At 41.1% G+C, this 27,516-nt stretch overlaps 1 protein-coding gene across 1 annotated transcript in view; it reads left to right on the top strand.

Moving 5' to 3' along the window:
* LOC145398212 (putative glutamate receptor) overlaps positions 1-19,034 on the top strand; it is a 182,338-nt gene extending 163,304 nt beyond the window's left edge. The window contains exon 6 of the mRNA XM_080271166.1: positions 18,924-19,034. Within this exon, the coding sequence (XP_080127292.1) occupies positions 18,924-19,034 (111 nt within the window). The remainder of the gene's footprint in view (positions 1-18,923) is intronic.
* Positions 19,035-27,516: the final 8,482 nt, after the last annotated feature.

Raw genomic sequence — 27,516 nt, 5'->3', positions numbered from 1 at the left:
ACCACCATTACCACAGCTACCACCACCATTATCACCACAGCTACCACCACCACCACCACTATTATCACCACAGCTACCACCACCACCACCACCATCACCACAGCTACCACCACCACCACCACCATCACCACAGCTACCACTACCACCACCACCATCACCACAGCTACCACCACTACCATCACCTCAACTACCACCAATACCATGATCACAGCTGTCACCAGGGGCACCACCATTACCACAGCTACCACCACCATTATCACCACAGCTACCACCACCACCACCACTATTATCACCACAGCTACCACCACCACCACCACCATCACCACAGCTACCACCACCACCACCACCATCACCACAGCTACCACCACCACCACCACCATCACAACAGCTACCACCACAACCACCACCATCACCACAGCTACCACCACCACTATCACAAAAGTTACCACCACCACCACCATCACAACAGCTACCATCACCACTATCACAACAGCTACCACCATCACTACCATCACCACATCTACTACCACCACTATCACAACAGCTACCACCACCACCACCATCACCACAGCTACCACCACCATTATCACCACAGCTACCACCACCATCACCACAGCTACCACCACCACTATCACCACAGCTACCACCACCACCACCATCACCACAGCTACCACCACCATTATCACAACAGCTACCACCACCACCACCACCATCACCACAGCTACCACCACCATCACCACAGCTACCACCACCACTATCACAACAGCTACCACCACCACTATCACAACAGCTACATCCACCACTATCACAACAGCTACCACCACCACCACCACGGTCAAAGCTACCACCACCACCAACACCACTACCACCACCATAACCACCACTACCACAGCTACCACCACTACCATCACCACAGCTACCACCACTACCATCATCACAGCTACCACCACTACCATCATCACAGCTACCACCACTACCATCATCACAGCTACCACCACTACCATCATCACAGCTGTCACCACCGGCACCACCAGCGCCACAGCTACTACCACGACGATTACCACAGCTACCACCATCACCAACACCATAATAACCACCAACACCCCCACCACAAACACAGCTACCACCATTATCACCATCATCACCATCACCAAAGCTACCAGCACCACCACCACCACAGCTGCCACCACAATCATCATCATTGCAGTTACCACCACGACAACTATCACCACCACCATCATTATCATCACCACAGCTACCATCACCATCACACCAATTACAGCTACCACTACCACCATCATCACAGCTAACACCACCACCATCATCACAACTACCACCATAACCACCAACATCACCACAGCTGCCACCACCACCACCACCACCACAATACCACCACAAAGATCATTATCATCACAGCTACTACCACCACAGCTACCACCACCGTCATCATCACAGCTACCATCACCACAGCTACCAGTACTACCACAACCACCAACACCACCATCATCACAGCTACCACCCCCACTATTACTACCACTGCTATCACCATCACCATCACCATCATCACAGCTACCAGAGCCACCACCACTGCAACAACAATTATCATCACAGCTACCGTCACCATCACCATCATAGCTACCAGTATCACCGTCATCAGCATAGCTACCACCACCACCACAGCTGCCTCCTCCTCTGTCATCATCACAGCAAGCAGCTACCACAATCACAGCTACCTCCACAACCATCATCAACACAGCTACCAATTCCACTACCACTGCCACCACCATCATGATCACAGCTTATATCTCCACAGTTACCACCACCACCATCATCACCACAGCTACTATCACCAGCACCACCAGCAACATCACAGATACGACGACGACCATCACCACCACCATTACCACATGTACCACCATCACCACCATCATCAGCACAGCTACTACCACCAAGACCATCACACAACTACCACCATAGCTACCACCACCACAGTCACCACCATCCCAGTTACCACCACCTTGATAACAACTACCATCATCATTATCATAGCTACCCCCACCACAACAACTACCACCACTACCACAGCTATCATCATCTTGTGTTGAATAAAATCGTATGTTCATAGCATCAGAGAGTAATGGATATCGGACTATAGATATACAACTCTCTCTCTCTCTCTCTCTCTCTCTCTCTCTCTCTCTCTCTCTCTCTCTCTCTCTCTCTCTCTCTCTCTCTCTATCTATCTCTCTCTCTCTCTCTCTTTTCAAAGACACATGATACTCCACGGAAATACCCCGCCGCCTCTTCCATGTGCACGTATTATAACACCAATTAGTAAAACTTTTGAAGTCCAGTACATCCCTTAAAAAAATATCAGTTGACATCAAATAGAAAGTGGCCCATCAGGGACCCAATTCCAACCACCCTACTAAGTTTCATCAAAATCCTTCTTCCAGTTTTGACTGTACCACACACACACACACACACACACACACACACACACACACACACACACACACACACACAGTACATTAGATATATGAAATGCATCACCACTGCTAAGGAACAATTTATATACTGTACAGGAAAACTTGCACAATGCTTGAAAGTACAGCTTCTAAACAGAAAAAATCGAACACTGCTTCTTACAGGATATTTCCAACATAGTACCACAAAGCAATGTGACAAATATGAAAAAGAGTATAATTTAGATTCGTTAAGCATGTAGAAAACTGTGTGGTAGGCATGGACCTACTGGGTAGATCCTGGGTCTCAATCCCAATACTCTAGTCCTCCTCCCGCTCTCTACTAGTCCATGCACAAACCTCTTACTCTTCTCCAGACCTTGAACACAGCAAAACTACCTGACAATTAAACCCCTAATGTTAATAACACACGTTCCATTGTTTGATGCGCATCTCAGTCGTCAATTTGAATTAATTTCAGGGAGTTTTCATTTTGAACTGCGATCAAAATTTAACTACCTGGCAGAAATATTTCGGATGATATTTTGTACCTGAGCATGAAAATTTTTCAGCAATGTATAAATGTAAAGTTAGGAGAAGACGCCATGCGGTGCTTAGGCAAGGCGCTCATCTCCGTAAACATAGGCCTTTGAGTCTGTGATAGGTTATTCATCCATTATCCTGGGATACACAGCCATTGCATCGTCCAGGTTACCACAGTTACCTCCCCTAGGTAACACCTAAGGGAGGCAACCACCAACTTCGGTGCTAAGTTACACACGCATCACCAATCCTCCCGTCACCCCCAACATCCCGACACCACAACATAACATGTATCAGGGCCAGCTCGTATTGGTCCAGAATGAGTCCTATATCACACGTAATGAAACTGAAAAACAACCATTGAAACTTACACAACTTATAACAGTGCTCCAGCCCTCATCCCAGATACTAAGTCCTCACAAGTAATAAGCTTCATACGTGATAAGTTGGTGATAAACACTTTGCTACATTCCTGCAGTATGCTGTGTGTAGAATCACTGTTAATACTGCTATGTTGCTTTTTTTTCACATAATGACCGCGTCATATGTAATTAGTCACAACTCTTAGTAATTGGTAAATCATATGATTCAAATCCAATATACAATAAATAAACTATAATGAAGTTTCAAATAAGAGACTGCAGTATAAGTCATGTATAAAAAACATTTGTCATATGATCAACTACTGCAATGCTGGCAGATCCAACCATCTGTGATTAGCCACTGTCCTAGCCATCTAATTCTGCAGTAAAACTATTGTAATATTTGTACAATGGTTGTGTGCTATATCATTAATTAAAATATAATTAGTATGAAAATATATTTCATATAATGAAGTGGTGTTACATCAATCTCAGTTTAAATGATAGTAAATTTGTGCAACCATAGTGCCTAACGTACGGCGAATAAAATTGTGGTGTAATTAAGAATGATGACAAACTGGATGTAAAGAGCATTCGCCATTCAGTCAGTTATTTCAGTACCATTGTGTCAAGTGGTGTATGATGTTCACGTATATTAACACCAATAAAGTGTGCTTTGTGAGCGGTTGACGATCGAACGAGCGCCATGTTATCACGGTTTCCCTGTGATATACACTGTTACGACGGAAGATCTTTTTAATTCGATTTCGTATCAGACTCGACCCGACCGTCACACTAAGCAGAAGCTAATACCTTTACTCTTATGTGAAGCAGAGGTGAATTTCTTTCCGTATGTGATACATTCATTTAATAAATTTTGTTATTTACTAAAAATTCACCCATAAAGCCGAAAGAACCCCTAGGAATCTCCGGTTTTCCAAGGGAGTGTTCCATTCTAATCGGTGAACACCAGGTGCTTGTTTCCAGACTTAACTGAAAGTAAACATCGCTCGCTCGCTTCGTTTGTTCGTTCGTTCGTTCGTAATCAGATTTGCTATATTGTTCTTCTAAGCTTTACAAAATGTGATAACTTTATACCAGCAAACATATTAAAAGTAGCAGTACCATCAAAAAGTGAAATATTGCATTTATGGCATTATTTTGTGTTTATTTTAGTAGTAAAGCATTAAAGCGACATCATATACTAAAGTAGTATTAAGAAGAGTATTATCGTATTTTATAATAGTGATGTTAAATTATATATCACAGAATGGATATGCATTACACAATGATATGAAGTGACCTACTGTATATATCAAGTGTGGACAAGTGAATGTAGACTTGGGTTTCTGATGCATGATCACACATCCATTATGTTGCTGAATGACTGTATAGTCTATAATATAAACAGCATATATACTATGCAAGAAAGCAGTTTTACATACCGGTAATATATTTCATCAGAAACTGCCAAGACTAACCATTATTATTTTATTAAGGTATTACTGAGATCCAAAACCGCTAAAAACATTCCTTAACATTATTATTATTATTATTATTATTATTATTATTGTTGTTGTTGTCGTTTCATTATTTTTTAGTTATAAATTTGACGGACGGAGGAGGCGAGGTAGGTCAAGGAGAAGTTGGAGGGATTTGGTGGATGAGTGTGTGAGGAAGAGAGGTATGGAAGGCGGTGAGGCTAGGGGTCTGACAAGAGATCGAGCTGGTTGGATGAATGTTGTGAGAAGTGCACGATTAGGGATTTAGCACAACTTTTAACTTGACAGCGCCCGGACTGACTCCATCGGACACGTTTATGTGAAGCTACAGAACGTGGTGAAAGTTTCTTGCATATCAGATAGAGCCAGGATTCCGGGGGCTTGAATGATGAGTGAATGGAAGCGTGACCCATTGGATTGGGCAAACTTCGGCTGTCTGGACGTTGCTACTCCTCACCCTGCCCTAGCGTGGGAAAGGAGGCCCGGATGATGATGTTGATTATCATTATCAGCGTCATTATTATTATTACTACTACTACTACTACTATAATACTCAGAATACTAATACTAATACCAGAGAGAGAGAGAGAGAGAGAATTATCGTCCGACACTAGGCACTATGAAACTGAGTAGGATGTGCACTGTAACTCACTCTGTGGAAAACTTTGTATGGTGTCAAAGATCACCTCCGAGATGACTTCACATAAGAATTATCTGCATTCTTGTCGAGTAATACCATCCATCCATCCATCCATCATCTAAACCTGTGTTGTCCCATGAGAAGCGTAGGAGCCCGGGGCTAGGCAAGCTGGTCCTGACATTTAAAATAAGAGGGATCAGCCTCATTCATCCCTGAGTTGCATTACGTGAGCAATAAACCCCAACCCTCCCTTGGATATAAACCTGCACAGGTTCAATCTGATTGGAGCGCCATAATTACCCACTAAACCACCAGGCGGCATAGTTTGGTTTTATGGTTACCACCCAGCGTAGTAAACGGTTTCCTGGTGTCCAGGATACCATTTGGCTTGTCACTCAGTGTACAGTCACCCGTAGACAGAATTCAGAGAAAAAGAATGAAGGAAAGAACAACATAAGAAGAAAGAAGGAATATAGGAAAGGGCAGCCACCCGAGAGCAGCACTACTCTGAGTGAGTGGATGGTGAGCGCCCCCACCTACCACAGTAATACCAACTTTGATATATAAATAAACCTTTCCTGAGAGTATACTGTATATGTATCGTGAGCATGCCTGAGTTTGGCACACATGATGCCCGCAGCAATTCCTTAACAGGGGTTAAGGAGGAAGGATACCAAAAATTTGTGTGTGTGTGTGTGTGTGTGAGAGAGAGAGAGAGAGAGAGAGAGCTCCGCCAACGAGACAGAGGAGGGAAGGGGTGTTCACGTGAAAAAGAGGACAAGTAATGTAGTGTTTAGGCCAGTCAGATGTGTACGGGTGGGAAGCTGTACAATGTATACACGACTATGGCAGGTGTGGAGCAGCTGTGTATGGGAGCTGCACTGTGCAGTGGCGGTGGCAGCTGGGACAGCCATATATATAAGTAAACTTAGATGCCTCATCGCCCATTCTTCAGTACAGCGGCTAAGAGTTTGCGATGCCTTCATCTTGGAACGGTCAAGTGTGTAATAGTGGCGCTTGTTTTAGAGTGAATTCAGACTATGAAAATTAATGCTGTGTTGTTGTTGTTGTTGTTGTTGTGGTGGTGGTGGTGGTGGTTATTGTGGTGGTGGTGGTTGTGGTGGTGGTGGTTGTTGTTGTTGTTGTGGTGGTGGTGGTGGTGGTGGTGGGTGTTGTGGTTGTTGTTGTTGTGGTGGTGGGTGTTGTTTTAGTGGTGATTGTTTTAGTGGTGGTTGGTTTGGTGGTGGTTGTTTTGATGGTGGTTGTTTTGATGGTGGTTGCTGTGGTGGTGGTTGTTGTGGTGGTGGTGGTGGTTGTGGATGTTGTGGTGGTGGTGATGGTTGCGGTGGTGGCGGTGGTGGCGGTGGTGGTGATGGTTGTGGTGGTTGTTGCTGTAGAGGTGGTGGTGGTTGTTGCTGTAGAGGTGGTGGTGGTTGTTATGGTGGTGGCTGTTGTTGTGGTGGTGATGGTTGCGGTGGTGGTGGTGGTGGTGGTGGTTGTGGTTCCTGGTTCATCTGAAACGTGAACTCGGTGGACTGCAGGCTTAAGTTTCCCTTCACCTGCAACCCATCATCCTCCTTTCGGGGGACAGAGAAGTAGCTGAGAGACGCTTGCATAGCCAGACAGTTGAGCCGCTCGTGCTATCGGTGCCATTATAAATATAGTCTGACGATTTTTGCACCCAAAAGCAGCACAGTGTTGTGGCATTTCTAGGTAAATAGTGGCCAACATTGCCCACTGCCAGGAACACCACATCGTCTGCCTTGACCGTTCCACGATGGTGGCCGAACGGACGCATCGAAAGTAGTGTCATGCGGAATCTAGGCTTATTTATATCCATGGGGACAGCACCCAAGGGTGGTAGCCAATTGGTTGGCCTGGAACTGGTGCTGTTGGGTAGGACGTTATCATGGGGAGAACTTTAACCTCTTCCATAAATCCAACTCTTTTTTTCTCTTTTTTTCTATCCACTTCAGTCATTCATTATGTTGCTGACAGCAATGTTGGAAAGGCCGGGTTGGGTTTATACTTTCGATGTGAATTTTAAATAATGAAGAAAGGTTATGTACATACTTCGTCGCTTGTATTAGGCTACGAACTTTGTCCATTTATTGTAGCTGACTGTGTGCAGGCCTATTTTCTTCCTTCTCATTTCTACTCATTTAAATAACATTAGCATAAATTTGTTAAAGCTTCGTAGCCAACATTTATATACAGTATATGTAACTCTTTAATCTTGTAGTAGGTGAGTCTTGAGTTTTGGTTAAAGTTATTTTGGTAATTGAAGAGGAGGAGGAGTTAAAGATGAATACAGGGAGTTGATCTTGATCTATTATCTTCAGAGAAAGTCTAAGTTAAGCAGCGTATGTATTATACAGGGACTTAATATACTAACTAAGTGTAGTTGGACCCCTCTTCTTATTCGCTTTCTCCACTACCTGCCGTTTCTATGGCCAGTCCCCTTCTGAGCTCTGATTCCTACATTCTCGTTTAGCAGGGCCATGTCACGTGTGCTATACTGTTGTTGAAATTTTCTAGAAGCCTGTGTGTGTATATGTGTGTGTATGGTCACGAGGCGCTGTTCGTGGGCTATTTTGCTGGTGAGAGGCATTCTGGAGAGGTGCTAACGTCATATCCTTTTGGTCATAAGGTTTGACATTGACCTAATCTCTAGACTATATTTGTATGTTGCTAGCTATTATGTATTAAGATATTTTAGAGTCCTGGCATAGCTTGGTCACGCAGCTGGCGGTCCTCCGACAGCAATCATCATTGACTATGCTAATCAATTAGTACATAATATTCTTCTTCTTCACTCTTAATATATAATATTGATTATAATATTGTACAGATATAATATTCATTGTAATATTGCAATGATCCAGTAATATTACATTTAAAAAAGTTGTATACATAATTGAATAAATGCAGTATGGTTAAATTGGTTATTGTATGACATTTGATTAATGTATGACATTGGTTATTGTATGACATTTGATTAATGTATGACATTGGTTATTGTATGACATTTTGTGTACGTATAATAGTAAAATGCATATATGTAAAAAAAAAAATAGTTCAAAGTTACGATCATGGTAAGAGCTATTAATATTTCATATAGAGATAATGATACTGGTATACTTCTGCATCATGTGTCATTCTTCTTATTTTTTTTATTATATAAAATTAATACTATATACAGAATATGTACACTTCATTCAGGGGGGTTAACTTGGTTACTTCCCCTACCCCCACTAAATACTGACTCCAAATTTGCAATTCTTGCATGCATTCTGTGCATTGCGAACAGCACTACTGCAAATACAATACAGAAGATTATAAAGACAGTAGGTGCTGGGCTATACAGATAATATGGGTTGAACATACTCAAACTCAAATCTTCCCAGGTCTTCATTGTTTCATTGATCAGTTGCATAGTTTCAAACTTAGGTGAGGTCAACTTAATACTTCTGCTCATGTTTAGGTCCATATTAGGTAGTGGGTGGAAATGTTTGTGTGTATGATTGAGGATGGCGTAGTGATTGATGGTGGATAAAGTGGACATGGATGGTGTAAATACCGCACAGTAGTCTGGTGCTATGTATAATCCTGATGCTGAAGTATGAGATGGTGGTATATCTGGACAGACTATGTAAACTGATGTGTTATGAGTGAAATAAAACAAACTGTGAGTGTCCGATGCGTTGATGGTGAACAAGCTTATTTGGAGCAAAAGTGAAGTTGCAGTGATTATGAATGTTGTGATTTCTTATGATAGCCATTTCACAATGGACTGTTCCAGTAGGCTGAAACGTGAAAATGTACGCAGGACAAAGGTGAACAGCATGTAAGGATGTGCGGCACTTTTGTTCAATCGTTGATTCACTTGCGAAAGTGACAGTGTTCCGTCTCTTGGAGACCATGATGAGTTCGGTGTCTGTGTTGAAGTTGATGATGACCAAAGTGTTGTTATTTTTATAGAGGAAGGGGTGTATTTCGTATACGGTGAACAGGTCATCAGTTATGAATGGTACATGAACTACTACTGATGTTGGTGTTAGTGTTGCTTCTAAATATGGAAAATATTGCATGAATTCCCTACTTCGGAACAAAGGCTTCATTTTATGTTTATGTATACTTTGACAAATTATCTAACGTAGCTCATGAACTGGAAGTAAGTCATTCGTGATCTTCCCATCACCGGCATTCGAAATTCCTTGCATAAGTGCCTTGTAAGGAACTCTAGTGTTCTCTATTTGTAGTAGAATCGTGTCAATATGTTCTATGATGATGGAGAAGTGTTGGAAAAGTGTAATGTTTCCTTACATTTCATTTATTTTATCTACACTTTCGAGAGCTATGTATTCTGCCTTTTTCAGATTTTTCACGATTGTCTTCATTGCTGAGTTCTGTCCTGTGATGAATTTATCTTGGTATGTTAGTACCTGAGCTATTTTATTAAATTTGTTGTTTATTTCTTGAAGGTCTTCCTCTGTAGCCAATCCAAAGATGTTCCCAAGAACTGCACCACCCAGGTCGAACAAACCGCGCTTTTGGCGAGTACGTGTGATGTTGTTCTTGGCGCTCAATACCTCCGTTCCATGGTGGGAGATCTTGGATAATGATGAGCATAGTTGACTTAGCCTGTTCTATTTTCCATTTCCCTAACTTCATTATTTCATCCACTTCCTTTGTGTTATGTGCTTGTGAAACATAGCTTCCCATCATGAAGTCCAGAGTTCTCATGGGTCTTGCGATGTTTTCTAGATAAGAAGGTAATTCATATAAGTAATCCAGACTGATTTCAGTACTCATGACATCTTTTACGATTGCCGTCGTGGCCGTTGGAGCTATGAGGCATCCTTGCCGTACTACGTGTCGGGGGTCTAAGTGAGTATATCCTCTTGCTATGTAGAGGAGAATCCATAGCATAAGTCCCTTCATCGTTACCTACCGACAAAAAAAAATCTATTAATTTTCTAATACGGTCATGCTGTGGTCGATGATAGTGATGATGTGCATTACGGTTGACTAACGTAGAACAATAACTTGATTGTTATTTCATTTATAGAAGGAGTTTAAATCGATATTTAAATCTCGTAAATGATGTACTGCAGATTTTATATGAACAGTTGCACCAATGTTTGATTGTTTGATATATGACCTTAATTTATTTTTGTAATTATTGTTGTTTTCTTGATGGGTTTCATGAGTTACGTTCGGTTGTTCGGTTGTATCCGAGGCTGAATAATTATCGGATAGCTCCCTTGAAACGCGATTTAAATGGTCAATATGAACTTGTTTCTCTTCGCCACTTGACAGTGACCTAATTAAAACTTTGCTTTTATGTTACTTACTCTGTATGGGCCCTCAAATTTTGGGGATAATTTATTGTCTCTCGTATGAATGATACCATAAACAATGCCTTCTAAGCTGACAGGCGAGTCTCTTGCCTTTTTATTAAATGCCTCCGTCATTTCTTCCTTGGACACCACTAATTGTTTTTTGACTTTCTTGTGTATGTCCTGGAATTCACGTAAACGGAGTTTAGAGTAATCATCGCAGTTGTATATGGGCAGACTGTCACATTCTAGGAGCTCATATGGTAGTTTTTTATCTGTTCCATATATAATGAAATGTGGTGTGTCACCTATGGATTTATTTATAGATCCATTAATTGAGGCTTCTACTCTGGGAATCCAATCATCCCAGCTTGCATAATTTTAACTGAGAATGTGTCGTAGCACATCTAATACTTTTTCGTTTTGTATCTCTACCAACCCATTCGATGCAGGGTGATAGGCTAAAACGTTAGCCTTTTTGATATTGTATTGTTTACGTATTTCTTGTAAGATATCAGAATTAAATTCTCCTCCATTATCACTTATTAGTACCTTTGGGGTAGTAAAGCGACATATTACATTATCTGTTATTGCCTTTGCTACTGTCTCTGCTGTTTTATCCTTAATTGGAGCTAAAATTACATAACGAGAAAAAGGATCCTTTGCTACGAATAGGTATTGGTTATTATTGTATGAAAATAGCATCTTGAGTAAATCAACAGCGACAACGTCCCATTGTTGATGTGGTACAGGGTAATTACCCATCGGTGCAAGTGAAATTGGGTATCCTTTGTGTTTTGCACATGATTCGCATCTGTCTATATGACTGATTATATATTTTCGTAATGATGGCCAGTAATATAACAACTGGGCTTGTTTGAATGTCCTGTCCTTTCCAGGATGTCCTGCATGTGGTCTATCGTGTATCGTTCGTAATACTTGGGGTATCATGTCATTAGGTACTACCAATTGGTTAGTATTTCATTTGCGTTTTGGTTGTCCTGGGTTGATCTTGTATAAAGTATTATTGACTGTTGTGAATTGTTCGAGTGGTACATGTAGTTTGGGTAATTGTATGTCATCTCCACTTTCTAACTTGTATAGAACTTTAGACCATGTTGGATCAAGTCTTTGTGCTTTTGCGATTTCATCGTGGTTTGGGATGTCTCCTTTGAGATGTAATGCCGCGACCTGAATTGTGTTCGGGTTCCTAGATAATGCGTTGGCTACTAGATTCATTTTACCTTTTATATAATGAATATGTACATTGTAGTTTTCGACTGTACATTTCCATCTTGCTCTCCTCCCAGAAAGTTTTTCTTTAAACATAACCACTAGTGGTTTATGGTCGGTGAATAAGTGTATTTCGTAACCATATACCAAATCTCGAAATTTTTGTAATGCAAAAACCACTGCATGTGCCTCGAAGTCTGTAGTGCAATAATTTATATCTGCACATTTTATTTGTCTGCCGGCAAATGCAATTGGTTGATTCTGTCCTCCTTTATATTCTTGCATCAGTACAGCTCCTAATCCTTTACCTGATGCATCTGTACATATAATAAATGATTTTATGAAATCTAGATATGCCAAACAAGGTGCATTTGTTAGTTTAATTTATTAAACTGTTATATGCTTGTTTTTGTTCTTCTTCCCATTGGAATATAGCATCTTTCTTGAGTAGCTGGAATAGAGGAAAGGATATGTGAGAGAATTGTGGTACGAATGACCTATAGTACCCAGCTAGACCTAAAAATTGTCTAACTTCGTTATTCGTAGTGGGTTCAGGAAAATCTCTCACTGCTTGTATTTTGTCATAGTCTAGTCCGGTTTTCAGGTATTTGGACAACTCCAGGCATTTTGGAGTCAAAGTTGGCAGATAAGCTTTTCTAGGGTGTTTTTTTGTGCAGAATCCATTTTTGCTGTTTGCCAAGCTGTATCTCTCAAGCTGGTACCGTCAGACGGGTAAATCCAAGATGGCTGCCTTAAACTCAAAAGCATCATTTTTACAAGTGGTGCCTCGTCCGTATATCATTATGACGACCGTAAAACCTTATTAAAACCCACTATAAAGTCATTGTACATTAATTATTTTATTGATATTACTTTTCTTTTAATTAAGTAATAAACAAACATAAATCCAGGATGGCTGATAACACATTTATATTACAAGTTGCAGATTGCAAATTGATGAACAGGCATAGTGGCAGTGTGTTTTACGCAGTGTCATTGTTGGGCTTCGACATTGCTACAATCGTCATCGGATGTTATACATTTGCATGCTCCTGTACAACGCAAGTGGGACTTTTTACATTTGCAACATGCACTCATACATCGATTGGCACAGTTGCAGGTGATCAGTTCCACACATGAGTCTGGGACTGGGGGTAGGGACATCAGCGTTGGCACCAGTGATGCACCTTCCATCCTCCATCCCATCGTCTCTGGTTGAGGTAGTTCTGGATACTGTTCATTTGCCTGTCGCCACACAGCTGTTTGATAGTGAGCTCTTTGGATGTGAAACGAAAGGGCATCACCAGTTGGAGGAAGAGTCTCTGGAGCACTGGACTTCACGAACAGGATTTCACGCGCCTTGTTGACTGTTGTGACGTTGGGGACATTGTACAACTTACAGATGAATAATTCAGCGTTCTTCACTGTCGCGTCATCGAGTTCACCTTGACCTAGACCTTCAAGAAGGCGAGAGTGTTCTTGAAACACTTTCCAGCAAGTTTTCTTTCCATGCCTGAAGAGGTATGAAGTTGTGTCACTACCAGTGATGGCGTGAAATGCTGTAATGGATTCCATCTTATCGTTATCAAAAGCAAGCCGTTCCACAATGGTGTGTATAGGAATATATTTCCTGTTTGCAACTGTTCCTGCCTTCAACCAAACTTTGTCACTGGGCATTTTGTGGAAATGTGCAAGTAGTAATACCAGAACATCTGTGTCACGTGCAGCTATCACAGTGCTAGAGGCTTGAATTTCTGTACAATGCAGAATCATTCTTGTATCTGCCTCTTCATGTCGAGCTTTGAGTTTGTCTGTGTCCGCTTCTGGATCCGATGATTCCACCTGTTCTTCATCGACGAATCCGCCAGATACCACAACAGCTTTGTTTGCTGAAACCTTCAGCATCAGTTGTTGTGAGAGGAAATTGGCCAAGTCTGCCTTGTTTTCAGGGTGTGCCATGAAAGTATCCCACTTTGCTGGGAGTGGAACATTCCTGCCTTTAATCAAACGTCGGATCGCCACTGATGCTTGACCACGTCATGTCCTTGTTCCTTCTTTGATGGATTTCTCGTAGTATCTGTCAAACACTACATCAATTCGTTTGAACAGTGTCCCACCTTGAAGAACAGCTCCAATGAACACGCCAGCTAGGTCTCCAAATGTGGCTGCTTTGGGTGGTTTCCCAATGGAACAAACTATTACTTGACCATCAGTTATGAGTGTTGCTGTTTCCCCAAGGTCTGCAGCGCCTATGCTGGGAGGACATTGTATTCCTGAAGTGAGTACTTGAGCCAAGTCTGCTTTTGATCCAGATCGAAGTCTACCGTTTGTCTCAGCAAGAGCCTGGAGGACTGTTAAAAGTTCATGCATCATTACTTCTGACAGGTTTACACGTCGGCCACTTTCGTAGGCAGTGATCAGGCGCTGGATAATTAATTAATATATTTTATATTTGAAGCAATTCTTCAAAATATGCATTTTCTAGAAAAATGGTGGCCATCTTGGATTTTGTCCGCTAGGAGCAAAACCGCACGAGGTACAGCTTGGCAAACAGCAAAAATGGATCCAGCACAAAAAATCACTCTAGGAAAGCCTATTTGACAACATTGACTCTAAAATGCCTGAGGATTTTTATACAGCCACATTTTCCAGGTATTCCACTAGTCTATCATCAGTGGTGTGAATACCATTAGAACTTAATTTGTGGCCTAAGAAAATTTATTTCCTTAAAGCAAAATTTGCATTTACAAAGCTTAATTTTTAAACCAGCATCACCAAGCTTTTGTAAGAGTAGGTCTGATTTCTGGAGATGTTCTGTGATATCTTTTGTCGGAATTATAATATCGTCAAGATAAACAAATATTCCTTGTCCTAAAATTCCGGACAATACCTAATTCATATTATATTGTCCATAATTCATGTTACACTGGAATGTGCCTCGGGCTGTCCTCAGTCCCACTGACATCTTTCTATACTGATAGTGTCCTCTATTTTTTGAAAAGGCAGTGTATTTACCTGACTCCTGTTCAACAGGAATTTGATAATAACCACTTAGCAGATCGATCGTGGAAAATACATTATTTTCTGGTCCAATATTCTGTAGGATGTCGCTTAGCAATGGCATGGGAAATCGGTCTGGGATTGTATGATTGTTTAGTTTACGGTAATCTACTACCTCACGCATTTGTCCATTTCGTTTGGGCACGAAGAATAATGGGGCATTCCACGAGGAGACTGATGGCTCAATAATTCCAAGTTATAACATTTCATCGACATACTGGTTTGCAAATGTACGCTGAGATTGTGGGATCCGGTAGGCCGGTACGAAAATTGGTGGTGTATCTGGGTGCACATTAATCTTGTGATTAATCAGGATAGTACACCCTAATTGTTCTCCGGGTAATGCTACAGTGTCCCTGTGTGTTTCCAACGGGTTAACAAATTTTCTTCATCAAATTCACCTGAGTGAATTAAATTCTCTTTTATGCTTTCTCTATCCATAGATTTTATCTCACTTGTCACTCCAGCTACAACTATTTCCTTCACAGGGGAGGGACATTTTTCAATATTAACGATTCAAGTCCTCTGTTTCAACTGTACTTCCCCATTCTTGTGATTAATTATGAATATCTGAGTCTGACCTTCGTCGTCCATCTGACATAATGCGTTTTCTACTGACAATCCCTTTACTTTACAAGATTCTTCTAAGACAAGAACAGTACTATTCCGTTACTTGCTTTTTATGGTATCTTTCATATAGGAGTTAGGTGGCATAACTAAATCATTGGTGAGACTGGTGGGAAAAACTGATAAATCAGTACCTTTACCTGGGTGTCTAGTCCTGGAGGCTGGGGGAGCGGGGTGAGTTGATCCATACACTCATCTGTTTGTGTATGTTTGTTTAAGCTTTTAATATTATCAATTCTTTTTGGTTTTCTTTTACTAATCGGTGAGGGCTCTGATGGTATTTCCTCTATGAATTCATTCTCAAAGTATATTCCATTCGTTTGTGGGAGTAAAGTTATTTTCTCTGTTCTCGTGCATCTTAAGCCCAGTTTAATTGCTAAGTTTTCAACGATATAGAAAAATGCAGAAATTGGTCTTGTAGTCTCTGTGAAACTGATGTTTAACCGTATGATACCTTTTACTGTGATTTGTTTGCCATCTACTGTATATAAGTCTAAATCAGATTCTTCCAGAAAAGTTACTTTCTTCTTATTTCTAAAAATTCTATTTACTTCTTCTTGTGTTATTAAGTTCACTGGAGAGCCTGTGTCTAAAAATAAGGAAACGTTCTGATCCATACATGCAGCTGGTATCAAGATACACTCATTTCCCAACATGCCTCCTATGTGAATTTTAGACTTGCCTTTCGTTACGTTTGTTTGTTTTTTGTCGTGACTTGGTCTTCCCCCGATTTGAACATAGACACATTAATTTTTCTACTGTTTTGCAGTTACTGGTCCAGTGCCCTTGGCACCGATGATGTCTACAGAAGGGACCAACTCCTTGTCTTTTGTCTATCCTCTTTTGTTTTGATAAAGCATTCAATCCTTGTGTGTCCTGGTTTTGCACAATAATGACATAGAGTGGACCTATCTCCCGACTGATCTACGAGGTGACTTCCCATATTTAGTGGTGTCTGTGGCGCGAGATCTGCTTAGGCTGGCCAGAAGCTTATGAAACTGCCTGTAGCCTGGTGTTTGTGATCGTACCCTTGACACGTTTGGTTGTTTGCTCTGCCTGCTTTCAGTTCCCAATCGATTTTGTTCTCTGCTTGGGGTAGTTGAAGCGGTTTTCACAGCTGATACTGTCTCAGGTTCTCTCATTCTACTAGAATGTGATTGTGTTTCGATCATCCCTGCTTTGCTACACTGCATCTCTACCTCGTTCATTAAGCCTAGTAAGCACATACCTGGGTGTACGCGATCGTCTTGGCGATCTTATGGGTCCTATCAGGAAATTTACACAAGGCAGCTATATACCCAATGATGTCCACGACGAGGTCTGGGAACATCTTTCCATCTCCTGATATCCAGTTTGAGTTTTCAAAGGTAGCTAATAATGTTCTTTTGATCATGGAGACATCAACAGTTATTTCACTGAGCACATGATTCGTAGTGTGCTCCCTTACAAGATCTACAATCTTATGTAATTCTGGGATTATACCTGGCAAGAAGTTCGTACCTCCAGAAAATTTCTTTAAAAATTCATTTTTAAATTCATCATATGTCTTAGCTTTGAGGGGCTTATCTGACCTTAGTAAGTCACCTGCTGGACATCTTTTCTGACTAATCCAAGAGGAAAAAATAGCAATTTTCTCTTGTTCATCTTTAATGTGCCTCTTAATGAAGATCTGTTAGCACTGATTGACCAATAAAATGACGTTGGTGCAATCTTTTTCTGTGCCAGAGAATTTCGGGGCAGTTTTATCCTAATGATAAACGAATATCTGAGCTTGATCTGTGGTATTCATTTTCACTGGTTGCTCTGTTAATTTAACTTGGACTTGTTTGTCGTTGTGTGAGGGAATAGTGGAATAGATTTTACCTGAACAATGAACTATGTCAAGTATATTTTCATAGGTATCCAAGGCAAAGACCAAGTCCTCACTCGCTACGTCAGAGGGGGTTTGCCAATCATTATCTAGAACTGATGCATTTGTTTCTTTATCTTTAGTTTGTGGTGAATTTTGTAGGATGGGTGTGTTGCTCTGGTGCTCTCCTAATTATGTATCCACAGTGGGCACTGTGTATCATCTGGTATTAACACGGGTGGAGGCGAAAATATTCCTGTTATATCACTCATCTAAAAAGAATTTATGTTGCTAAGGTATAGTGCAATGTAATACGTCTTTTGTTTATGTCCTTACTAAATAGATGAGTAAATGAGTTGTAATAAACGATAAATAGTGAGTATATAAGTGTATATATAAATTAAGCACTGAGAAGAAATAAGTAAGTTTAATTACACCCACTTGATCCCACCGCTGCCACCATTTAATATTAGAGCTTCGTAGCCAACATTGACATATATATAACTCTTTAATCTTGTAGTATGTGAGTCTTGAGTTATGGTTAAAGTTATTTTGGTAACTGAAGAGCAGGAGTTAAAGATAAACAGGGAGATGATCTTGATTTATTATCTTCAGAGAAAGTCTAAGTTGAGCAGCAAATGTATTATACAGGGACTTAATGTACTAAGTCCAGTCGGACCCCTCTTCTTATTCGCTTTCTCCATTATCTGCCAGTTCTATGGCCAGTCTCCTTCTGAGCTCAGATTCCTACATTCTCGTTTAACAGGGTCATATCACGTGTGCTATACTGTTGTTGAAATGTTCTAGAAGCCTGTGTGTGTGTGTATGTGTGTATATGGTCACGAGGCACTGTTCATGGGCTATTTTGCTGGTGAGAGGCATTCTGGAGAGATGCTAACATCATTTCCTTTTGGCCCCTAGTTTTGACATTGACCTAACCTCTAAACTATATATGTATGTTGCTAGCTATTATGTATTAAGATATTTTAGAGTCCTGACAAATTTATTTCAATGAATGAAAATCGTATCCAAACGAAATGAAAATCGTATCCAAACGAAATAAGAGATTAGTACTTTTCCTTACTGATCGCCTAAACGAGTGAAAGTAAACGTCTTAATCAGATGCAATGAACAAAAAACTAAATTTTTAAAACATTATTGCCATGCCATGAATGTATGTGTTTACTCTGTGTAAAACTGTATTACATATAGTCCCTCCAAAGATAAACAATAATTTAAAAGACAACATAGGTTCTGTGTGTTAAGCAAGTGAATGTTGGCATACAACTGTGTGTTACAGGTTCGTGGTGACGGGGTGCTGAACCTGGGGCATCTACAGGGCTCCTTCATCATGCTGGCGCTGGGCCTGGTTGCTGCCTCTCTCACCCTGATGTTGGAGTGCCTAGTCTAGCCAAGTGTACACTAGCCCTAGCCCTCCCTCCACCCTGCATCACCCCAGCCATCCCTCCACCCTCCATCACCCCCCTGACCTACCTCCACCCTACCCCATCCAGTCCATCCTCTCCTGCCTCTCCCCAGCTCTTTCCCTAACTTGCATTTCCCCAGCTCTCCCTCCAACTTGTGTCAGTCCAGCCCATCCTCCACCCAGCCTCTCCTCAGAATTTCGTTTACCCTGCCTCATTCCAGCCCTCTGACTAAGTCCACCTCTGCTACTCAACACCAAAAACTCTTGGGCAGGGGTAGATGCGGCCGTGAAATTGGATGAATATAATGCACTGAAGTGGCCTCACTTGAGGAGGGTGGATGTGGCCAGAACTTCCATGAGTCACAGTGATTCTGATTTCCTGCTCGCGACCAGCCATGAACGCAAGGATTTGGTGTGGTCGTAGCCTTAACCTACCTACCCTAGTCTAATAAATATCTGGTAAATTATGTACTATCTTCTTTCTACATGCAGTGAGTGTGTGTGTGTGTGTGTGTGTGTGTGTGTGTGTGTGTGTGTGTGTGTGTGTGTGTGTGAGAGAGAGAGAGAGAGAGAGAGAGAGAGAGAGAGAGAGAGAGTCCCAACTACCTTTAGGTAAGGTGTCTGCACATCCCGTAAATCAGGTTAGCCATACCAGGTGGGAGAGATCCCATCTGGACTAAACAGGAGGACAGGGTTACCCATGCTGGAAGGGCCATCAGTGAGGGGTAATACCACCATCAGAGGCCAGAAGTGGCAAGTCATGTGGTGGTAGGCATTGCTCTTCCTCACCATCATGCCAAATTCATTCATTGCACAAGTCCACTGCTATACTAACCTTCCATTTCATTCTTTCATCAACACTAAAAAAAACAATAAAGAGAAGCTAATGTAACCCGGGCCGTGAGAGGTTCTGAGTGCTCAACCTTATACATACCAAACTGCAACTACTGTACTCGTACACCCAAAAATGCGCAGTTGACCATCCTCCAGGCACCTAAATTGCAGTATTTTAAAGACTGTGGCAACGTGTAAACACTTTCCGCAGCACATTATATACACAAGCTTTCTCATCGCCTACCACTTGACCCAAACATTGCTACAAATCTAGGTGCAGGATGGCTGATCATTAAGACACTGCTTTAAAGCACTGGAGAAGAAACCCCAGACATCTCCACTCACTGCCATAAACATTGATTTGATGAAAACCCTGAGGGCATATATGACCTTGCAATGAAGAACAGAACATGTGAGAATTGGTTGGCTCATCCTAGCTCTTAACCCTAAAAAAACTGAATTCCAGAATCTCAGAGGTGAAACCCAAAGAAAACTTCATGACATGGCGAACAAATGGTGGACTGACATGCAAAGGAGCTGCAAAGACTGGCTGATATTAATGACCAACATGGGTTCTTGAAGTCCACATTAACCATCGATGGAGCAACCAAACACAACATGATCCATAATCAATCAATAGAAGGAGAACTGAAAGACAAGCAAGCAGTCCTAGAATCATGGGCACAAAACTTCAATACGTAACCTAATCGAAGAAACCCGGTATAGCACAACATCCTTGATAACACGCCAAATGCTCCCCAAGCAGTGGATCTCGATTATCCACCCAAACTTGCAGAAACTGTTCAGGCCGTGTGATCCCTCATAAATAATAAAAGCCCTGGTCCTGATGACATACCATCTGAAATAATCAAAGAGGGTGGCCTGGTATTTTCTCAGTGTCTCCATGATCTCATACTGACTATCTGGAACAAAGAACGAATTCCATCTGAATGGCGTACTTCTGATATTGTAATCATCTACAGGAAGAAAGGGACTGCTCAAATTGTGACAACAGCATTGGTATCTACCTCCTGTGAACGTTAGGAAAGTACTAGCAGAGAAAATGTTATCCAGACTGATAAAACATCTGAATAAATCAACAAAATGTGGATTTTGGAAGGATCGAAGTATCTGTGATATGATCTGTCTTGCCTGACAGATACAAGAGAAATGTCACGAGCAGAACAGACTCATATATTCCATTAAGCAATCTTACTAAAGCATTTGACTCTGCCAACAAAAAACTTTTATGCAATGCTTATTCAATATTTGGAGTTCCAAACGCATTCCTTACCATTTTGATGTGCCTGCCTGACAATATCATTGCACATGTGTCCATAGGTGGGAGTAAATTCGAACCCTTTAACTTGGGCGTGGGAGACATGCAAGGACATATCTTGGCTCGTGTCACTTTCAATATCTATTGCAATGAAGTGATCTTTTTCAGTCACCATCAAATGAACCTTGTTGAAGGAATAAAAATCTAATTCCATCTCGACGGTAACTTTATAAAATCTCACAAGTCTTCATATACAATCAAAGACTGAACTGGCTCATTTCTTAGAGATACAATAAGCTGATGACTTTGCTGTCCTGGCAAGTACCAAGAGGTCCAACACCAGAGCCTCATCACAGTCTCAATCATATATCATGCAATAAGGCTCCCAATAAATTAAAAAGTAAGATCTCAGAGACACATCTGAGCATAGTATCTTGCATTTCAGATAAATGGAAAAACTTTAAATCAGGTGGAGAATTTTACCTACCTTACAAGTGTGCTCTCAGATAAACTTAATGCTGCAGAAATCCTGGCACGAATCAACCACGCCTCAGACACTTTTAGACGTCTCAGATTTCGAGTCTTTGAAAACACCATCTCGAGAATTTCGAGTCTTTGAAAACACCATCTCGAGAATCGAGACTAAGGCATCAATACATACGGCTGCATGCCACTCTACTCTGTTATATGGTACTGAATCCTGGACTACCTACCAGCATCACACACAAACAGCTTGAGTCGTTTCACATCCGATACTTGGAGAGCATTGTAAGACTCATATTAGAGGATAAAGTCCTTCACTCACAAATTCTTAAGTGGATGAAGTCAACCAACAACAACAACAAAGAAAAATCATACTGGCAAAAAAGCACCTGAGATTGCTCGGACAAATGTTTGCATGCCTGACCACCACCTTACCCGCCAGGGACTGTATGGCATCTTGCTACAGCACACTGCAACTCAAAGGGACAAAAGAAGAGATGTAAATATCATATAAGGAGAAATCTGAAGAAATGAAGCACCATACTGGATCTTGGAACCAATGTCTCAGACAGAAAACAACGACGAACCCTTTGGAGTGAAGGAACCACTCACCTCGAGAAAGCTCGGAACCTGGCTAGGGAAGAGCAGACAATGGAGGCACAGCCAAAACGAACTTCTCCCAGCAATGCCGAGCTTGACATGCCGACTGTGTGTCGAAGTTTGTGGATCCAGGATTGGCCTGCAGTCACAATGTTGGCACCAAAGATAATGAGGAACATTGTATCTTTGTGAGTATAGTATTCATCTTCCGTAGCAGAAGGACAGCTTTAAGTCAGTAAGTAAAAGTGTGTGTGTGTGTGTGTGTGTGTGTGTGTGTGTGTGTGTGTGTGTGTGTGTGTGTGTGTGTGTGTGTGTGTGTGTGTGTGTGTGTGTGTGTGTGTGTGTGTGTGTGTGTGCGCTTCAGTACCATACGTGGAAGGTCAGTACATTGCACCTTCAATGGTCAGTCATAGCAATTTGCCTTAGGTAGTACAAATGATAATGACATTAGTGATGATCACGATTACTGACTATGCATTTTCCTTTCTTTGGAAAAATGAACGAATGGACAAACAACACGTATTTCTTGGCTGTGGTGTTGGTGGTGGTTTTAGATGTAATGATGACAGAGATGGAAGTGGTCGAAATAGTAATGGTTGTAACTGGATAACAGAAAGAGCAATTCATTGCTGGGTTGGCTCCCACCAATCAATTATTTTTTATTTTGAGGAGTGGACAGCTAAGACTAAAAAAATTAATAGAAATTGCCAACAAAGAATCATGTCTCCTATTAACAATGCATTTTGTAATTAAATACATAAAATTAGAATGCGTTCATGTCTGTGACCAGTTTTTGCCATTGTTATTTTGTGCAATACGGATATATCATGGCTGAACACTTGTTCAGGATATACACAGTATATACATATATGTTGCCAGACGCCATAATCCCATAAGGGGTGGCCACCCGACTTTAAGTTATTTGTTTTACTGGGAGGGAAACTAACTCTTCACCAACCCACTTGTTGACACGTAGGGAGCACGTATGGTTTGGTTATATGGTTCCCACCCAGCATTGTAAATGGTTTCTTGGCTTACAGGAAACCATTTGGCTTGTCACTCAATGTAAAGCCACCTGTTAAGGAAAGAAAAGCAATAAGAAGTGACAGGAAAGATGGGAGAAATAGGAAGAGAGGAGGGCAGACACAGAAAAAGAATGATACAGGCTAAGGAAGAAGTAGGGAGCACTACATCAAGTGAGTGGATGATGGTCGCCACCACCTACCACTATATATATATATATAGATAGATAGATAGATAGATAAATAGATAGACATGGATAGATATAGATGTAGATATATATATATATATATATATATATATATATATATATATATATATATATATATATATATATATATATATATATATACCTGTATATAGATAGATAGATAAATAGATAGACAGATGGATAGATATAGATGTAGTTAGATAGATAGATTGATAGATAGATAGCAATCTCTCGATTATCAGTTATAATAGAGCCAAAGGCATGACCGGATGTGGGCAATGTCCAGATACGGAGTAATATCCTTTACTGTACTAATATCCTATCTATACCCGTACACAACCTATATGTACAGTAACCCTCCTAATTTTGGAAAAGTTCTGCTGTCTTTCGGCTGTTTTTAGACATCAAAACACACATTGCACTATGCAATATAATCCTAAACACTAAGAAGACAATGTATAAACAACAACAAAATATTACCAACATGCAAAACCCTACCATTATGTACAGTATCACTCCTAATTTTGGCAATGTTCTGAGGACTTCCGGCTCTTGTTAGACATCAAAACACACACTGGGGTATGCAATTTAATTCTAAACACTAAGAAAATAATCCATAAACAACAACAAAATCAAACCCGTACCAAACTGTACAGCACCCCTCCTAATTCTGACAGTGTTCTGGTGTCTTTCGGCTGTTGTTACACATTAAAGTACCCTACACATTGCAATGTGCAATATAATCCTAAACACTAAGAAAACTATGCGTAAAAAACAAAAGTCCACAAAAAAGTCAATGAAGATAACAGTTGCAGTAGTTTTAACCCTCTCAGGAATTCAAAAAGTTTCTGAGACGTAGGAGTAATGGCTGAAACTGTGGCAAAGAGAAAAAAGTTTCTTTCAGTTTCAGTATGCCCACTGGAAATTGGTTAAATTGGTATAAATAGTATATTACCATCTTCGCTGGTGTTTATACTATATGATAAGCTAATAAAACACACAAAACTGACGAGTATAAGTACATAAAAACAGTGATAACAGTGAGACTAAAAATTTGTTGGAGGGTAAAAAATTCCTTCAAATAAGTTTCCAATATCCAAGTGCAAAATTTTGCAGGCAACATGCAAGAACTAAGCATATGTCAAGATGCAGAATTTCATGAGCTTTGTCGTGGTTGTTTCGGAATATCAGTGCAACCAACAGTATTCAAATAAATCACAGAACAATAAAGCTCACTTAGGGATGGTGGGCGATTTAAGGGTTGGGGTGGACTGAGGCAGAGGGAGAGAGGCAAGCCAGCCAGCTGTGACCGTGGAGAAGGATGGTGGAGGGGATGGGGGGAGAGGTGAGAAACGAAGGATGCCACGGGACTTTTACCATTCGGTGAGGAGGCGGATAGGTGCAGCTGCTCTCCTGGTAGGTTAGGCTCCTCCGCGGGAGGTAAGTTCCCGTTGCTCAGGCCAGTCGGAGACCTTTCACCATTAGGGAAGGACCGTACAGCCATTTTAGCTCTAATTATGTTCTGTCTTCCTCTCACACTACCGGTATGTTTCCGTTGACTGGGGAGGCCGGGCAGTGCCGGATTTGGGATGTGGGGGGCCTGGGACCCGTTTTGGTGGGGGGCCCATCCCAGGCATGAAATTAGCATGGTGCTAAATGAAAATACATTTTTAACCCTCGCACTATTGTAACGACATGCTCCCTCGCACGATACAGCTCGGTCTCGATGACCTATGATACTGTATTCAGAAATTGATTTCATTAAAGATCAGGTAAAAACGATACTTTCTGAAAAATCTCCACATTAATTAGCCCTGAATGAAAAAAACAGAGCAGCCTTGAAATGCACTGAACACTTCCTTGCATATCACACAAAACAGAATATTCATGAAGCGAGAGAGAGAGAGAGAGAGAAAAAAAAAAAACACGCGTGCACTCACCACTCAATACGTTGTATAGACTGTTCATTGAACGAACAGTTTCTAGAAATCTGGTCTAGCCCAGGAACTTTCCGCAATTTTGTAATGGAAAATTCTCTTATTAAATCATCAAAATCCAATGAGCGTAGGACGTCCGGCTCAGTGCTCATGACTGTCAGATTCACTAGTCACTTCTGTGTCTTGCTTGTTCGTAGGTGATTCCCAGTCAACTTCAGCTTGAAAAAAAAAAAAAAAACACGCTTAGCACTGCAGTTGCTCACCATTACAGCCAGGTACATTCTCAGGGCTACCTCCACACTGGGGAAAATATCTAGCACATGCTTATCGTGGATAAGTTTGTAGAGAAATAGCTCAGCGCTAACGTCGTTTGCCTCTTCGTCAGCATAATATTCGCAAAAGCAGCAAATTGGATGGGCTCTTCAGGAAATGTAGACTCCAGATCGTTGGGATACACATCCAGTAATTTCTTAGCTGCTGCAGACAGCTCTTCAGAGGATAGCTTTGTCAGTCGTCCGAAGCAGCCAAAGCGACCTAACATCAGTGCATACACATGCAGCCGTTGGTTAAGAGAAGCTATGAACTGATCGATGACAGGAATGACAGTGAAAACAAGTGATCAAATATGAACAGGTGTTGGCGGCTGGCACCGGCTCCAGGGCTGCCAGATTTGAACATGGGTATATAACCAAATTCTTCATTTTTCATTCCCAGATTCAGTTTTTCATTACTAATAATACAAATAATAATAATATCTTTTTTTTTTTTTGTTTCTCAAAAGCGCCAGTTCGTCCATAGGGAATTCACAAGCACTCAACAGACATCTACATTATTTTTACAGTTACAAGAATTGTGACATCTCTCATATACAATACATACTTCATCAGTAAAAAATATATATATATGAAAGTGGCAATATATAAACCCCATAATCATCTGTCATAGTGCCTATCTCCAGGTCATAGCGTTTTGAAACAAGAAAGGCTTTCAGCTGTCTCTTGAAGGATTCAGCAGAAAAGAGTTGTCTCATGGACAATGGCAATCTGTTATAAAATCTAGGGGCTTTATACACAAAAGAAGGATCAGAGAAAGATGACTGGTGAATGGCTCCAGGGTCTTCAAGACACAAGGAATCATCTTCACTACGTAACATCACAGCCAGGCGTGCCGATGGGGGTAGTAGCAATTCAGAAACATACTTCAGTTCACCAAACTTAAAAACCTTGAATGCAATGAGACACGGTTTAAATTCAGTTCTAGCCTTTACTGGTAACCAATGTATCTCAATTAGGAACGGTGTAGTCGAGGTTCTCGGAGGGAAACCAAAGCTAGGCCGTGCTGCCCTGTTCAACATTGACTGAACTTTCGTTAGTATATTATTTGGAAGGCCAATCCACAGTGAATTACAATAATCAACAGGAGACAAGACCACTGCATGGACCAGTGTTACAAGGCAACGTCTATTCGGGAATTTTCTCAGAGTACAGATTTCTGATATGCAAGTTACAACCTCTACAACTTAATTACTATGTTCCTTGTATTTTAACTTTGAATTAAAATAAACACCCAGATTTCGAACAGAACAGACTGGATGAAACTGTGACACACCAATGTTCAGAGCCAGGGCATTATCAGTGTAATTTCCAAATTTCTTAAAGAAAGATTATTCATGTATTTACCCCTTGCCAATATAGGTACATGTACAAGGGAAAAAAATTATTCATTTGAAAATTAATGGCATATGTTCTGTATTTTCATGTTCTAAAAGCTAACAAATTAATTGTGTAGATCATCCAATCAAGTTCATTACCATCTCCAAATCCAATAGCAAATCATGCTTATTCATTATCTGACGGATTTTTCATTACCAAATCGGCCCTGTTTTGGTAATGAAAAATACCAAATGTCAAGTTGCCTAACGTTTGGTGGGAGGCACCTTCTGGTGGGAGGCCCGGGGCCCAGGCCCTGTGGGCCCACCCCTGAGTCCGGCCCTGAGGCCGGGAGACTTCGACTATAAGTCAGGGATCCATACAGCCATTCTTGCCCACCATGTGAGTTAGGGTCAATTACCCACGCGTGGACAGAAGCTCGTGAGCCACGGAA

Source organism: Coenobita brevimanus, chromosome 44 (genome assembly GCF_032717465.1).
Source record: "Coenobita brevimanus isolate Jiangsu-jjx chromosome 44, ASM3271746v2, whole genome shotgun sequence".
NCBI lineage: Eukaryota > Metazoa > Arthropoda > Malacostraca > Decapoda > Coenobitidae > Coenobita > Coenobita brevimanus.
This window is presented reverse-complemented; position numbering and strand designations above follow the sequence as displayed.